The following is a 15672-nucleotide window of genomic DNA, read 5'->3' as shown; positions in this document are numbered from 1 at the left end:
GAAAATGCACAGCATATTAAATAAATATACCAAAGGAAACAATCTGGAGATCTGTGTAATTTGGCATAATCAGGTAATCAAAGTGATTCATGTTTCAATTTATTAATAGGCCCGTGTGTCCGTAAATCAAAGAAGGCCTTCATACAACTTTTTTCAGAGTTCAATCCAGTTTTTTATGGTGTGTGTCTGCCCCCTAGTGGCCATTTTTATGTTGAATTTTTCCCCATATTTTGAGGGATCAGGTTCAGAAGTTAAATTTCAGTGGTAATAATTTAGCTTTAAACCTCATCTCCAGCTATGTTCATGATTTTCAAGACTTCTTCTGAATTTGCTCACTATTAAACAACTGTGGGTTTTGGTGCAGATGTTCTAAACCAGATGTTACCTGTGCCTAGAGAAGGAATGAAGCACAGACTCCAAAATATATCAAACAAAAACGATGCAAAAGTATTGGTTTATATAAATCAGTGTAAGCCCAACTCAATAGATTTCAGGTTTAGGGAGCAATCGCTTTTTCACACAGAGCCATAATAAATTAGATTTTAAGAATTCATTTTATGTTTTTATTTTTGACTAGTATTTACATTTGTTTGGTCTGCTACATTTATGTCCGAAAAACATACAAACAAAAGGAATCATGAAGTGACGAGCGCTGCATGACTACTGTGACTTGATGGAACACAGTCGCTATGAGCTTTATATGTGAGAAGAATTTCAGTGTTCTGAAATTTGCCAGGATTTTAAAAATGATTATTTCTGCTAGCATTTTATATTTTATTGAATCATACTGTAACACATAGGCATTGCTGTGAATTTGTATGAAATAGAAAGCAACCAGATTTGTAAATGCCAATGGAAAGACGTCTCTGTTAAAATGTCAGACCTGTTCCTCTTTAAATCTATCTGCAGTCAGGTGTTGATCTGTTTGCCATCAGAGCCATCCAGAAGCTGAACGGATACCAGTTGGAGAGCAACGCCCTGCGTGTCTCCTACATCCCTGACGAGACCTCTGACATGGAGGGGGGCCAACGGGGAACTGAAAACGGCCGTCGCCCTGGTTACGGGCCCCGTGGCGGACTCCGTGGGGGGTCCCCTAGCTCCGGAATGCCCCCTAAGCCTCCACACGCTGACATCCCCCTCAGACTGCTGGTCCCCACGCAGTACGTGGGAGCCATCATCGGCAAAGAGGGAGCCACCATTCGCAACATCACCAAGCAGACGCAGAGCAAGTGGGTGATCATGAAGAGAGAGGGACCTGCAGGAAGGGAAACACACTGTGTGATGCGTTTGCTTCGTTAACATCTTTTTTTTTTTAAAGATTCTGTTGAACCACAATTCAAGCGCAGTGTCTGATTTTCATTGGTTAACTTTCAGTTTTGAAATTGTTTTTTAAAATTATTATTTAATTACTTTTTATTCAGTTTCAAATGATTTCAGTGACCATTGTGGGTTTTTTGGTCTTTGACAGAGATACCAACTACAGTCCACTTTTTTCACTTCTAGTACTGATATCTGAGGTTTAATATCGGCTGATATGATCCGATACAATACAGAACAACAGAGCTGAATTGACTGAAAACGTTTCTGTTTTTAAACACAAACATAAATACAGAAATAGATTCAGAATCTTAGTCAAACATGTAAAAACTACAACTTTAATTTGTTTAGTCAGTTATGAGTAAAACAGCCAATGTAAAATAAATAATAAAGAAACTGAAACAGACAAAAACAGCACGGTCAAACGTGACAAAACTTTTAAATGGTTCAGAAAGTGCAATTAGGAATTTTAAATATAATTTAAAATAAATAATAAAGCATGACGTTGCTCAGAGTACTAAGCATAGAATTAGACTGAATAGATCTGACGTTATGGATCGGGTACATTGTCACCGAAATTCAATCTCTAATTTTATTTTTTTCAATATCGGGATAGATTATTAATTCATTAATTCATCTCAACTTTTAAATTATTTATACCCATACACTTACTCTGTTGCCCTGCAGGATCGATGTTCACCGCAAGGAGAACGCGGGTGCTGCTGAGAAGCCTATCAGCATCCACTCCACTCCTGAGGGCTGCTCAGCCGCCTGCAGGATGATCCTGGAGATCATGCACCAGGAGGCCAAAGACACCAAGACGTACGTGTCAAACTGATCCAGCATGGCAGAGCATGATGTCTGACTGTAGGCTGCCTGAGGCCCAGTGTGATGAGCAGGGATTTTGCTTTTCAGAGCTGATGAGGTTCCTCTCAAGGTTCTGGCCCACAACAACTTTGTTGGCCGCCTTATTGGGAAGGAGGGACGCAACCTGAAAAAAGTCGAGCAGGACACGGACACCAAGATAACCATCTCACCGTAAGACATGCTAACTATGACCAGCTCAGCACGTTTAGCTTCAGTATTTAGAATGTCTTGCGTAAGTTCTGACACTCCTCAAACATTTTTTTTTTGTCTCGTCACACTACAGCCTCAAACCTCACATTATTTTTATTGGACTTTAACGTGACAGACCAGCACTAAGTAGTACACTGGTCAAAGGGAAATACTAGTTTTTGATTAGTTTTTCAAATAAAACGGTTGCATCCATTAATATTCCACTTATACCATTTAATAAATTGGCTTCAGAATTTCCCTCTTTAGTAAATGAAATCCAGCTGTTCTGTGAAGACCTCTGAGGTTTGGTAGAGAACAAATTGAAGACGTTTAAAGGAGGTTTAGGTTATAAAACGACATTCAAACAGTTTCTCACCAGCCATGTTGAGAAAACGGCAGAATGTGGCAGAAAGTGTTCCGATGAGATGAGACCAGAACTGAACACTTAGGTCCACAGGCCACACCAAGATGAACAGAGCTTGGTGTTCTGTTTCTCTAACAAGTCCACTCTGCAGCAGCCTATCTCATCAGAGCCTAATAAAAACACTGAACCCTGTGGTTGTAATCTGAGACAGTTCTGGAAGTCTAATGTAGAAATGTAGATGTTAATGTGTAGTGGAAATATTCTCTGTTATGTCAAATGTTTCTTTATCTGTATATGAGAATATTGTTTGTTGGCCAGTAAGAGCTGTTTGTATGAGGAAGCTGTGAAATAGTGAAGAGGTTTTTGTATAACTAAAATTAAAGTTCCTGTTTTTATGTTGTTAGCTTAGCTGTAACCGCTTGCTGCGGTTCAGGTGTGACCGCAGCAAGCTGAGCTAAACCTCATATGGAGGTACATCCATCATGTCACTGTCTGGACTTTGATTTCTGAACTAGTCTTCCTCCTCTGACCCCCCGCTCTGTCTAAAGTAACTGAAGGCCACAAGCTTGATTTGTCATTTATCTGATGAATATGGTACAGCAGCTTTCTATGCATTACCTTTAGCTTGGCACTTACAGTTCTCTCTATGAATAGAGTTTTGAGTTTCTTGCTTCGCATAAACAGGGACATTTGGAAGTATGGTCCAGTCAGAACCCCGTCTTCAGGGTTATTCAAAGTTGAGATAATTACTGACCTTTCATTTCACAAAGTAATTTTGAGCAGAGATTTACATTTTGCAATGTTGAAACATGTTCACGATATCGGTGACCTGGACTTACTGTGTTAGGTGAAACTGTCTCTCAGTTCTACAAACTAGCGCAGCAGGAAGCTGAAGCGCTGCGTTCTTAATGAACACAGTGTGTGTGTGAGTAACCATGCTGGGTGTGCTGATGTGTGCAGTCTGCAGGACCTGACCCTATACAACCCAGAGAGAACCATCACAGTCAAAGGCTCCATTGAGGCCTGCTGTAAGGCTGAGGTCGAAATTATGAAGAAGGTCAGAGAGGCCTATGAGAATGACATTGCAGCGATGAATGTAAGTGCACACACATGCTCATCAGAGCTGTTATCTCCAGTCATATTATCCTTTGAATGACAGATCACAAAGGATATGTCTATACTTCTTTTTTTTTAACAATTATAATGTGAAGAATCTGCAGCACAGGCGTAATGAAAAGGTTGGAATGACCTTTACATAGTCGGGTCAGATGTCAAAAACAATGTTTGTGTAAAAAGAGAAAAGGTCAAAGCAGAAGAACTCTGACACATCAAACATTTCTATATGTATTTGGATTATGTACCCTGGCTTGTGTTACCCTGGTAAGTACAGTACTGAGTAACTGCAGATGATATTTCATAAAGATCAATGAACATCTACAACACTAGATTTTTACTGTATCTTCAAGGTTGTCAGGGCAACCAGCTAAGATCAACCTTCTAAATGTTCCTGTGATATTCTTCTCTACAGCAACAAACTCACCTGATCCCTGGACTTAACCTGGGGGCTCTGGGCCTCTTCCCCCCTTCATCCAACATGCCCCCCCCACCGCCTGGAAATGCAGTTGGAGGAACCCCTTACGGCTCCTTTGGGGTAATGTAGTCAAAGTACAAAGGAAAATTGTAATTCATTTCTGCATGTGTGATAAGTAGAGGTGTGCCGATCGATCGGTCACCGATCATAATCGGGCCGATTTTTGTGAAAAAGTGCATGATCGGTGATCGGCGATCATTGGCTCTTGTTGCCGATACCGATCACCTGCATCTCATTTCGCAGCCTGTCTGTGCAGCTGGTCTCCTCTTTCCTTCACACTGCGCAAAAGCGCAGCAACAAATCCTAAGCGATGTGGAACTATAACGCACTGAGTGATTGAGGACACTTGCGTGTTGCAGCGTAAAATTGAAGCACGTTAAAATGCATCAACACAACGAAGCTATGCAACATAAAAACAATGACATACTTGACGGAGTTTGGCTACATCGAGGCTCACTGCAGTAAAAAAGACATGGAGGATCAGATAGCAGGTAAAGCAGCGCACAGCTACAAACACTCACCCGGATTAGCATGACGGTCAGAAAGCTAAACAAATAACCCGCAAAATTATTTAAGTCTTCAAGCTGCGATGTAAGACGCTGGTTCTGCTCTCGCTGTTGAACCGCTGCTACGCGCTACAGGTAGTAATATTTCACAGACGGAGCGCCGCTTCTGCTCCACCTGGTAGTGACTCTCACACCGAACCTCTGTTTAAAGCTGCAGCATCTAACCTAAAAAATACATTTTACATACGTATTAAAACTTTCACTGTCCTAACATGAGACAGATAATCTCAAAAAAAAAAAATCGATCTCCTTCCTGCTCTGCATAATTACTCCGCTCAGTCAGAAACAGCCAATCAGAACTAACAGTAATCAGCTAGCCGCCATGCTATCAGGAAGTTTTCATTCAGTAACTCTGGATTGTTTATTGTAATGGATCCTGTATTTGCCTTTGAATGTTAAGTTTTATACTTGAATTTTTTTGGCAATGTTGAGAGGTTTTATTTTGACTCCTTGCATTATTTAGCCTCTTCAGAGCCTTCATATGATTTCAGACTGTATTAACGATAGCAGTACAATTTGCAGAATGCCTATTTTGTTTAGTTTTCTTCTTGGAAAAAGTTATTAAAAACAAGTTTTTGTTTAAATTAAGGTGAATTCATGGTTCTTTTTTCCACATAATGTAACCGGTAGTGTTTATGATAAAAAAAAATAAAAAATAATAATAATTACGTGATCGGCATCGGTGATTGGTATCGGCGATCAGCCCTGAGGGGGTGATCGGTATCGGAATCGGCAGAAAAAAACCTGATCGGCACATCTCTAGTGATAAGTCATTATTCAGATCTCACTAAAACCAAGCAAACCAAACTACAAACCAGATGACAGTCCATATAACAATTTATTTGCCTTCATTAATAATGAGTGCAATCTGATCATTTGACATACAATCTTTTACCAAATGTGCCAAAATTTACAACTAGAACATGTAATCTTGTTTGGCAAATTATTCCAATGACTCATCACATTCATTAAATGTATTTTTTAATGCTTTTATGTATTTATTTATGGCTATTGTCCCTTTTGGAAGTGCTGTTTTAATTTTTCTACTGCAGTTTTTTGCCCCTGCTTCCTAGACAAATATTTCCTATTGGCTATGCATTTTGGGATGCACTCACCCCTGTTGACTCCATTCATGTTATTTCATCTCAGACAAACTTTCTTTAAAGGTGGAGCAACAATGTCATGAAGAATTTTGTAAACCAAACAAATGTTTACATAAAAGATCAGATTTTCAAAGCTTAAAAGATCATATTTAAAAGAATTTAAAAGGTGATGGTACTGTTTAGATTTTTTGTCATGAATCTTTAAGGCATGTTTGCATCTTTATGCAAAAGGTTTTAAAATGATTGAATTGCATGAGCAATGTGCGCAGGCCCCAGAGCAGGAGACTGTTCATGTGTACATCCCAGCACAAGCAGTGGGGGCTATTATCGGCAAGAAGGGACAGCACATCAAGCAGCTGAGCCGTTTCGCTGGAGCCTCGATTAAGGTTTGTTAAACAGGAGATAGAAGAGAAGAATAGAAATATTCTATAATGTCCTGCAGTGGGGAAGTTCAGGTGTGACCGCAGCAAGCTGAGTTAAGTGGGAGCAGCATATTCACAGAAAGATAAAAACAAGAGAATGTGGCTCAAATTTATATTAGAAAAATAATGCTGTAGTTATTGTTACTCTGCTTAAAAGAAATGTGCAGTTAAGTATAGTAATTAAAAAGAAAAATGTACAAGAGCCACATAAAGAGACTATTTACAAGAAGCAAAAACAGGGATGTACAAATGACAGCAGGGATGTTATCTGAAATGAGAAAACTGCAAATGAAAGCAGAGATGTAAAGTTATTGACTGAGTTTGTTGGGAGTGGTGATGTTATAAAGTTTACCAGCTGCTGGCAGGACGGATCAGTGTTAATGCTGCTTAATGCAGCAGCTGTCTGGTTTATTCACCAAGGCTGAGCAACGTTAAGCTGTTCCTGAAATACAAACTTTGACATATTTTAGGTTTGGATAAAAATGTCAGCAATAGTTTCTACCAAAAGAATTTCAGTACTCTCTGGAGCCGACATCCTGAAGGCGGTAATATATTTCTGTGTTGTTCCCCAGATCGCACCAGCTGAAACTCCAGACTCTAAGATGAGGATGGTGATTGTGACCGGACCTCCAGAAGCTCAGTTCAAGGTGGAACATTAAAGGCTGATTGACATGAATCTCATTTGGCACTGGATTATATTGCCGGCAGATTGCTGGGGTTGTCTCCTGTTGAGGATTATTAATCTCCTTTTCTTTCTCGTACCCATAGGCTCAGGGCAGAATCTACGGCAAACTGAAAGAGGAGAATTTTTTTGGCCCCAAAGAGGAAGTGAAACTGGAAACTCACATCAAGATGGCTGCTGCTGCTGCAGGAAGGGTCATCGGCAAAGGAGGAAAGACGGTAGGCAGCAGAAAGCTCGTGCTTCCAGGCCTAATCTGAGCTCCAGAGTGTTTGTTCTACCGTCAAACAAATTAAAATTCAACTTTTGCCCATTCTTGAAGTAACTGAGAGTTGTGTTTGCAGGTGAATGAGCTGCAGAACCTGACAGCAGCTGAGGTGGTGGTCCCTAGAGAGCAGACACCTGATGAAAACGATCAGGTCATCGTCAAGATTAATGGACATTTCTACGCCAGCCAGGTACGCTCCCTGAGGCGCATCACATTTCATGATTCACCTTCTGCCAATTTACAACAAACTTCAGTGCATCTCCATGATAATGTATATGACTGACCAGTACAGTGTAGGTGGAAGAAAAATGATACTCGATATGTTTTACAAATAAAATGATGAAATGATGCAGTTTGTTTAATTATGCTCTCAGTAGGGCTGGGACTTTTAACACATTAATTTTGATACACTTATTTAATAGATTTTAAGTTAAAATTTTAAATGCAATTTTAAAAAATATATATGTTTCTGGTCAGAACCTTTATATTTGCTTGTTTCTGGTTCACCCTTAAAGCTGATGCACATGCAACATCTGCAGACATCAATGGAAGAAATTAACCCCCGGCCTGCTGGGGGTTACTTTTTGCTTCAAAAACAAGTCTAAAGAAGTCTATTTTAGTAATAGTCTAAAATAGTTTATATTAGACTATTGCTAAAATAAGACTATAGCTATTTTAGCAACAGTCTATTCAAGCATAACTTGAATAGACTATTGCTCTATTCAAGTTATGCTAAAAGTAGTTAGCCTGTCAGTGAAGCTATTCAAGCCTAAAACAACATCTTGATGCTAAACATGTAGCGGCAGCAGAGACGTCAGCGTCCACAGACCACATTTCTAAACAAGTTCAAGGACTGCTCAGTAGTTCCTGAAGCACTGGAAAGCTGCACCAATCTGATGGTTAAAGAACAGTTTAGAAACAATGAATATCTCTGTTACTGGGCTTATTTGACTATTTATTCAATAACTGAGCAGCAAAAAGGGTTTTTGAATTGAAAATGTTGCTTAATTTCTAGTTTTTGATTAATTCTGATCAACTATGTGGCCCTCTGCCTGTCTTCCAGCTGGCTCAAAGGAAGATCCGAGACATCCTGACGCAGGTCAAAATGTCCCAGAAAGGTGGGATGGGTATGGGCCCCGGGACCCACCCTCAGGGCTTCACTGAGATGGGGAGCCCCACACAGGGCCTGACTCAGGACCACCAGCCACGCAGAAAGTGAGGGTCTCCTCACATTGCTGTGGGACTCCCCCGCCCCACACACCTGACGGACACATGCAGACGGACAGACGAATGGATACAGAAGAGTAAAACGCAGACCCAGCAATAGACAGGGAGAGATACTAAGAAGGGTGGAAGAACACCTGACAGCCACTGAGAAACATCCTCAGTGAAAAAAAATCTAAAATTAATTCAATCAAAAGATGAAATGATTGGGATAAAAAGAAACTTGAAAACAAAGACCCAGTGCCAGGCCAGAAGAAAGACTGAGTGTGGATGAGACGATGAAGAGAAGGAGGGATGAGTCAGGCGCCGTGATGTGGCTGCACAAAGCTCCTGGCTCGCTGTAGTTCTCACACACACTTTGGATCGATGGCTTTCATTGACAGGCAGGTGGTTCTCTCCATGAAGTGATGGAAAGCTGGTGTAGTTAATGAAACCTGTGTGAGTCTCAGCTCCACTAGCCTGTGTGCAGCCGCTCCGACGCTTTATTCCTCCACATACCTCTCCAAACATCTGCAGTCAGTCTGATATTTTAAGGGCGTTTTTTAACATAGAGATATATGTATAGAAATGTTTTATTCAGAGCTATTATGATAAGAATGCAGTGAGGCGGAGCTGGGAGAGGGAGTCTGGAAGCTGCTGCAGCGGGCGCAGGTGGGCCAGCTCTGGGGTCCAGAGGAGGGGGCCGTAGATGCTAACACTGCTCTTTAAACAGCTTTCTAAAAAGCAGCTGGAGCTGAATGGGAAAAAATTAAGAAAATATGAGGTTGTAAATATATAATCTTCAAGTTATTGTTAAAAATGCTGCGTCAGAACTACGTTTTTTAAGAAAAAAGGAGGGGTTGTCTTTGTTTCCCTCTCCCCTGTTTGAGATGTAGCATACGGCAGTCTACAGTGAGACAGAGGGGACGGGGTCTCCGGGCGCCCCCTACTGGTGGGAGGACGCAGCAAGAGACAGTAAGGAGGCGGCAGTCGTAGCTGGTCCTGCAGTTCTAATGCAGCGGTCGGCTCACAGCGCCCAGCAGCCGTGCTCGCTGGCCGCCACCCGCACCGTCAACGGCATATTTTCTATATATTATATATATATGATATGTGAGTTAGCCCGGCCCCCGCTGAGTGGACTGTAGCTAGTGAGTCAGGTGTGAGGGTTTGCTGCACCTGAATGTTCTGCAATGGCAGACAGACAAGGAGCGTCTGAGACCCTCTGCTCGTTGCTAGGCGACCGCTCTGAAGCAGCCTGGCTCTCCGATCAGGGTGTCTGTTTCTGCTCTGACGGCACAGGAAGCAATAAGTCAAGTCTTCCGCAGCTCCCCACCTGGACGTCGATGGAGGACGTGTGAGTTGAGCGGAAGCAGCTTCCTGGTTTCCTCTCCCTAACCTGCCACAGGCCTGTGGGCGGAGCCTCCACATCCTGCCTGTGTATGATAAAGAGGGGCAGGAGTATGGATGCTTTTACCAAGATTAGAACAGATCAGAGAAGAAATGAAACAGAAAAAACTACCTCAGGGTAAAATTACCTCAGTATTCTAACTTTTTTTCGCTTGCTGGTGTTTTATATAAATAGAAAAAAAGAGCTAATAGTCCTGAATATTTTTTATTTTTTTAAGAAAAAATGATGTTTTTTTTAAGTATTGTCTTGTTGCTTTGGTTATTTTTTTCTGTGGTTGTTTTTTTTTTTTTTTTTGGTGGGGATGGATAGATCAGTGAATTCAGGATGACAAAGAGGCTGTTTTCTCTTTTAGCAGAGAGCTGGTACAGTACACAACGCTGAGCTAGTTTGCCTTTTGTTGGTGGGAAAACACGCCATCTGTGTACCTGAAGTGTGATTGGAGCAGCCACTGCCTAAAGTGGAGAACTGGCCAATGGGGAGCAGTGTTACCTCAAGGGGAGGGTCCTAACAGGCTCAAGGATGACCAAACGCACCACTCTGTGGGTCTTTAGCTGACCGTTATGAATGGATGTCCTTCTCCAGACAGACAGACCCCCTTACCCTCCCTGACCAGTCCAGTCCCTGCCTCTAGTCTTTGTCAGTGTGCCTGCCTTGAACCCTCAAGGACCCTCCTCTGGTGCCTTATTGACATCATCAGGAAGCACTAAGCAGGAGCTGTGTTTTCTCCCTCAGCAGTTTAAGAACTTGGTTTTACCATCACAATTGTATACTTGTGGTCCAGATAGAGCCCGACTGTTCATGCTTACACTGCAGGCGGCTTTGATGTCTCTAAATGTGAATATTTATTACCTGTGCACTGACCATGATGCTCCCTGTTGGCTACATGGGTGTGTATGTGAATGCAGGCATGTGCAAGTTTGTGTTCAAAGTTTAACTTTTTTTTTTTTTTGGTCAGGGAATATGGTTGGGTTCACAAGAAACTGAAAAAAGTAGGACGAGAACCCACGGTCCTCCACCTGGAAAACCCATCGAGGATGGAGAGAATTAAAAACTTTCTGAGAAAATGGGAGCAAATGGCAGCCATACTGCTGCAAAAAAGCTTAAAACCTGTTCAGTGATCGTTATTCTTTTGTATTTTTGGAGAAAATTTCAGAAGAAAAACCCCAACAAGGAAAGCAGTTGAGAACAGAAAGACAATGCTAAGTCATCGTAGGACACTGCCAAACGTAAAACTCCTTTCAAGTCCTCACAGTGCTGAACGAAGCGGACTGTTTGTCTGCGCTGGCTGCCCCGCAACCTGAGCATCAAACAGGGAAAAGCCTTTTCTGTCATGTCTATGCTTCCATTTTTGCCAAGAGGCCCGAACTTCACAGCTCGGCATGGTTGTCCTGTCGTTTCCAAACCATAGAGCTCTGTTCACAACCGCCAAGACACATTAGTTAGGGTTTATTTTTCAGTCTACAGGGTTTTTGATTGGTTAGATTTGACGTATTTTGTTTTTATTTAGTTTAGACAATACAACAAGCTTTATTTGGACATAACATCTAGGGACATAGTGTTGCACTAATTGATGAAATATGCTGACGATGACAAACTACCAAAACGACTGAGAACACCCAGCCCACATAGCGAAAAAAAAGATGGAGCGCAACAGAGAGTAGAGGTGGAATGAACACCTTCAGTCTTTCTCCTCTCTTTTGTATTCTTGGAAAGAAAATATTTGATTTCCTTCAGTTTCTGAATAACGTTTAATTTTTGGAGCGGGCAGGAACGTCAGGGTCCCTTGCCCTATCTTGCGCTGGTCTCCATTGTGTTCGTTTTGCTCACTTCTGTTGAAGACCTTTTGATTTTTCTATTTAGTCCACTTAAAAAAAAAACAATGCTTAAACTTTCTTTTTGTTGGAAAATCTGAAAATAGTTTAACTTCTACGTGAATACATACATCTTTTAACAAAATGGCTACTAAAAATGATGAAGTACTAACAAGTAGATCAGTACAGGATGTTAACTGTGCCAAACAAACAGTGGAGGTTTGGTCCAAAAATACAAACTGAGAATATCTGCAAATAATCTCTGAGCTGTTCTTGAAGGAAAGGTTATGTCTATGAAACAGCAGAGTCTCATCTTGGAACAGAACTCCTCTTTGTTGTTTTATTTATCTTTTTATTCTGTACATTAGAGAAACAGCTGATAGGATCAAACTGAAAGCCAGCACACGCTGTGCTGCCTGCAGCTCCTCTGTAGGTCAGAATGTAGTGAGAAGGACTATCTTCTAACTTGCTCTTGGCCATTTAATTCCTAATTTTGGATCATTTTTGGGCTAATTCCAGACTGATCTATTGTTGTATAAGATTGACAGAGTTTAGTGTGAAGCCACCTTTAAAAATACTTCAATATTAATTTCAAATGCTAACATTAAATATGTATTAAAGTCTTTTCAATACTATTTGAATCTTCATTTTAGTTGTGCATGTTTTGCCCCTTTCCATTCTGAAGTACTTTGTATTACTGCTGATCATTTCTGTAGCATAAAGCTGGCCTTACATTATATCCTCTAAAATATACAATCTGCTGATTTTATGCAAGTCTAATGGGAGAAAACAACAGAAGTCATATTTTCACTTTTATTGTCATAGCATATACTTTGGAGCCATGTTTATTTGGGAAATTCTAAGTAGTCTTTGGCTGCAATGGGAATGAGTTCCCAGGAATCCTTTACCAGAGAAATTCCACTCTACCTGTTGGTGTTTATCAGCAACTTTTTAAAGTCTCACCAACAACTGATGAAGAAAATAGAAAAGCCTTTGACATGTTGGATTAGTTGCTGGATGCAGTCATGCATTGTCGTAGATCCTTAAAACATAGCGGACACTCTTCAGGGAGTGATTCTCCACCAAGCTACTTATTATGGTGAAAATTCATCTTGTAACCATAACAGTGTAATGGCAGCACACTGATATAAACATTACCTATGTTACTTATATGATCAGCATTAATGTAAAGTACACAATAAATTGGCAAAAACAAAATGACAAAAGAAAAAAAAATCAAAAAACAAAAACGAATAAAAAATACCTTTTCTTCTTCCCTTTTAAGTGTAGAACCTTGGAAAGTCAGACTTGGAAGCTTCTTGTTTGTTGTAGAGCGTTAAAGCTGCACTTTAAAGAGCAGCATGAACGTCTGCCCCAACAGAACTCAGAGGAACTGACAAAACTCCAATGTGGCGAAATGTCCCGACACCCGGCCCAGAGCTGGAAAATGACAAACACGGTGGAGGGACGCTGTTACCTGGAAATAACGAAACGTGATCCTCTTAACACATAACCAGCAATGCTACCTCAAAAGAAAAAAATAAGAAAGATCAAACACAGCTGGAAGATTGTCCATTTTCCGAAGGTTGAAATGGACAGGAGTGAGTATTCAGACAGCTGGACATGCAAGCAGAAAGGAGGACACGATACTTTATAGCACAATTACATTCGTCACTCGTTGATTTAAATTTTTCAGTTTCTAACATTGTACTTCTCCAGGTAGAGTTAAAACTGAAAAGAGTAAATTTAAAGGAGATGCGCACAGAAAATTCAGAATGTACACATTTTGTGTAGTAGTGCGTGTCGGAGGCCAGGGGGCGCTGTGGGCTTCTGGAGAACCTAACTGGACCAATATCAAGCAATCACAGCTAAGTGTTGATTGATCCTGTTTGTGTTTCATGGGCTGACTGCTGGAGGCCCATTGAAATCACACATTTAGCCTAAACTGGATTAGAAATGAGAACAGCAAAAGTTAGCCTGGTTTTCCTCCAGCCCCACTCCACATGTCCCCTCTCTGGGATTCATCTCCAGAATGACACCGGAAACCATGTAATTAATTTGTTAATCTACCTCTTAGGAAAAAGAAAATAGGTTATGTTCTGTTGGGAAAAAAAGATTTCAAAATAACACCCCTTAAAAAGAAAAGAAGACAGAAATTTTTCGAAAGAAATATAGATGAATGAATAACATGGTAGTGGCGTCTCCATATACTGTAGTGGATAGTCTATTAAAGGAAAAGAAACCTATACTTCTTCCAAAGATAACTTTATTTACATTCTCTGTTTTTAGTTGATTTGGAAGGAAATATTTGATGGGATATCAAACAGACAAAAACAACCTAATTCTCATCATCACCAACTCAAAATATATTAGATTTCTTTACTCAGTTAACATCTTTTCCTTTTTATTTCAATGAAATAATTGTATCTTGAAATTCTTCATGTTTTCTCATTTTGGTTGACTCCTATTTTTCTCTCCCTTTTCTGACATCAGATTGTAACTCTTATGTTTGGGTGCATTTAGCATTTCCTTTCTGAAAAGTTTCAGCACCCTGCAAGGACCTTTTACACAAACTATGATGTATTCTCATTTCTCGTGATTCATTTGAAACAAGCAAAATTACTTCTTTTCTAAGCTGACCTTGTTGATGCTGGTGAAAGGAGGGTGATGCTGTCTCACTATTGATTTGTGTTGGATTCATCTACACTTATCAAAAATTAGATTTGACCTTGAAAAGGAAATTAAAGGATTTGATTCGCTGCAGTCACAGAGTCATGAATATACACTTTTATCATAGGATATTTTGGTCTTCACAGTATATGGACTTTCACCTTCTGCCTGAATGATTTCTTTACTCCTCATCAACACTTTTAATTCCTTGTAAACAAACAGAGCATAGATATGAATGTGTTATTAAAAGATGAGATAATGGATCTAGTTTGCCTTGTGTGTGTTTTTGTTTGCACAGATCATAACAGCGGTAAATTCATATGTAGAAGGTGGTAGTCATCAGTGTTCTATAGCTTTATAAGATGTATACAATAGATTCTGGTCTCCTTGGCAACCATAAGAAGCCTAAAAGTATTAACCCCCTGCTGGTTTGGGTAGATTCAGACACCTTACCTGTGTCTTTTCCTGTCAAACCTTCAAAACGAACCATACTTCCTCCATCTCTGCCTGACTGTCAGCTGAAACACATAAATGTTGCTGCTGGTGTTTTGGTCTCAGTATTTTTGGCCCTCGCTGTTGGGCTACTTCTTATTACTTTTCCAACAAACAGAACATGTATGCAAAATGTTTCAGGGTCTGAAACAAGCCCCTACTTTACATGCCCCTTCACCAGGCTAAGCACGGTTTGTTCATTTTAATTTGGGTGACGGTAAAGACGAATTAAGCTAGGTTTGTAGTTGATGTGTCAAACTGGGCATGAGGGGCTGCGCACTAATTGCACCGCCCTGTATCTGACCCTTGAGATGCTGGCTAGTCCATCTCCAAATGTTTTTAACTTTTAAAAATTTTTAACGCAAAAATACGTTGGGCCACTGGTGGGCAGCCATAGCAACCCAAACACCGGGCTCAGCAGATTTCATTCGAGTTTAAGGATAAGTTAATCATATCTAAAACAGGACAGTGATTCAAAGGAACACTTTTAAAAAATAATTTGGTTGGGACGGATCTAGCATGCATGCTGACGGTTTGGAAGAAGCTATTATGTTTGATAACTCAGAAAGCTCTACTGACTCAAAACAGTCCAAACACATCAGGTTCTGTTGTTACATTAAGAGGTGGTCCTAGCCTGTTTGGCGCCCTGGGTGAACCACCTTTTCGGCAACTATAAAATGTACATGCCATCTCAAGTTTATTTCTACTGACTTAAATTGACT

The 15672-nt window shown here is 40.5% G+C and overlaps 1 protein-coding gene across 1 annotated transcript in view; it reads left to right on the top strand.

Moving 5' to 3' along the window:
- The window catches only part of igf2bp1 (insulin-like growth factor 2 mRNA binding protein 1), a 53298-nt gene extending 38577 nt beyond the window's left edge, over positions 1–14721 (top strand). The window contains exons 6-15 of the mRNA XM_008415094.3: positions 936–1229; positions 2005–2139; positions 2233–2355; positions 3698–3833; positions 4266–4388; positions 6267–6383; positions 6992–7066; positions 7188–7319; positions 7443–7556; positions 8430–14721. Coding sequence (XP_008413316.1) covers positions 936–1229; positions 2005–2139; positions 2233–2355; positions 3698–3833; positions 4266–4388; positions 6267–6383; positions 6992–7066; positions 7188–7319; positions 7443–7556; positions 8430–8585 — 1405 coding nt within the window. The 3' untranslated portion in view covers positions 8586–14721. The remainder of the gene's footprint in view (positions 1–935; positions 1230–2004; positions 2140–2232; positions 2356–3697; positions 3834–4265; positions 4389–6266; positions 6384–6991; positions 7067–7187; positions 7320–7442; positions 7557–8429) is intronic.
- The last annotated feature ends 951 nt before the right edge of the window (positions 14722–15672 follow it).

The sequence above is a fragment of the Poecilia reticulata genome, chromosome 8 (assembly GCF_904066995.2).
Source record: "Poecilia reticulata chromosome 8, P_reticulata-male-v2, whole genome shotgun sequence".
In the NCBI taxonomy this organism is placed as follows: Eukaryota; Metazoa; Chordata; class Actinopteri; order Cyprinodontiformes; family Poeciliidae; genus Poecilia; species Poecilia reticulata.
This window is presented reverse-complemented; position numbering and strand designations above follow the sequence as displayed.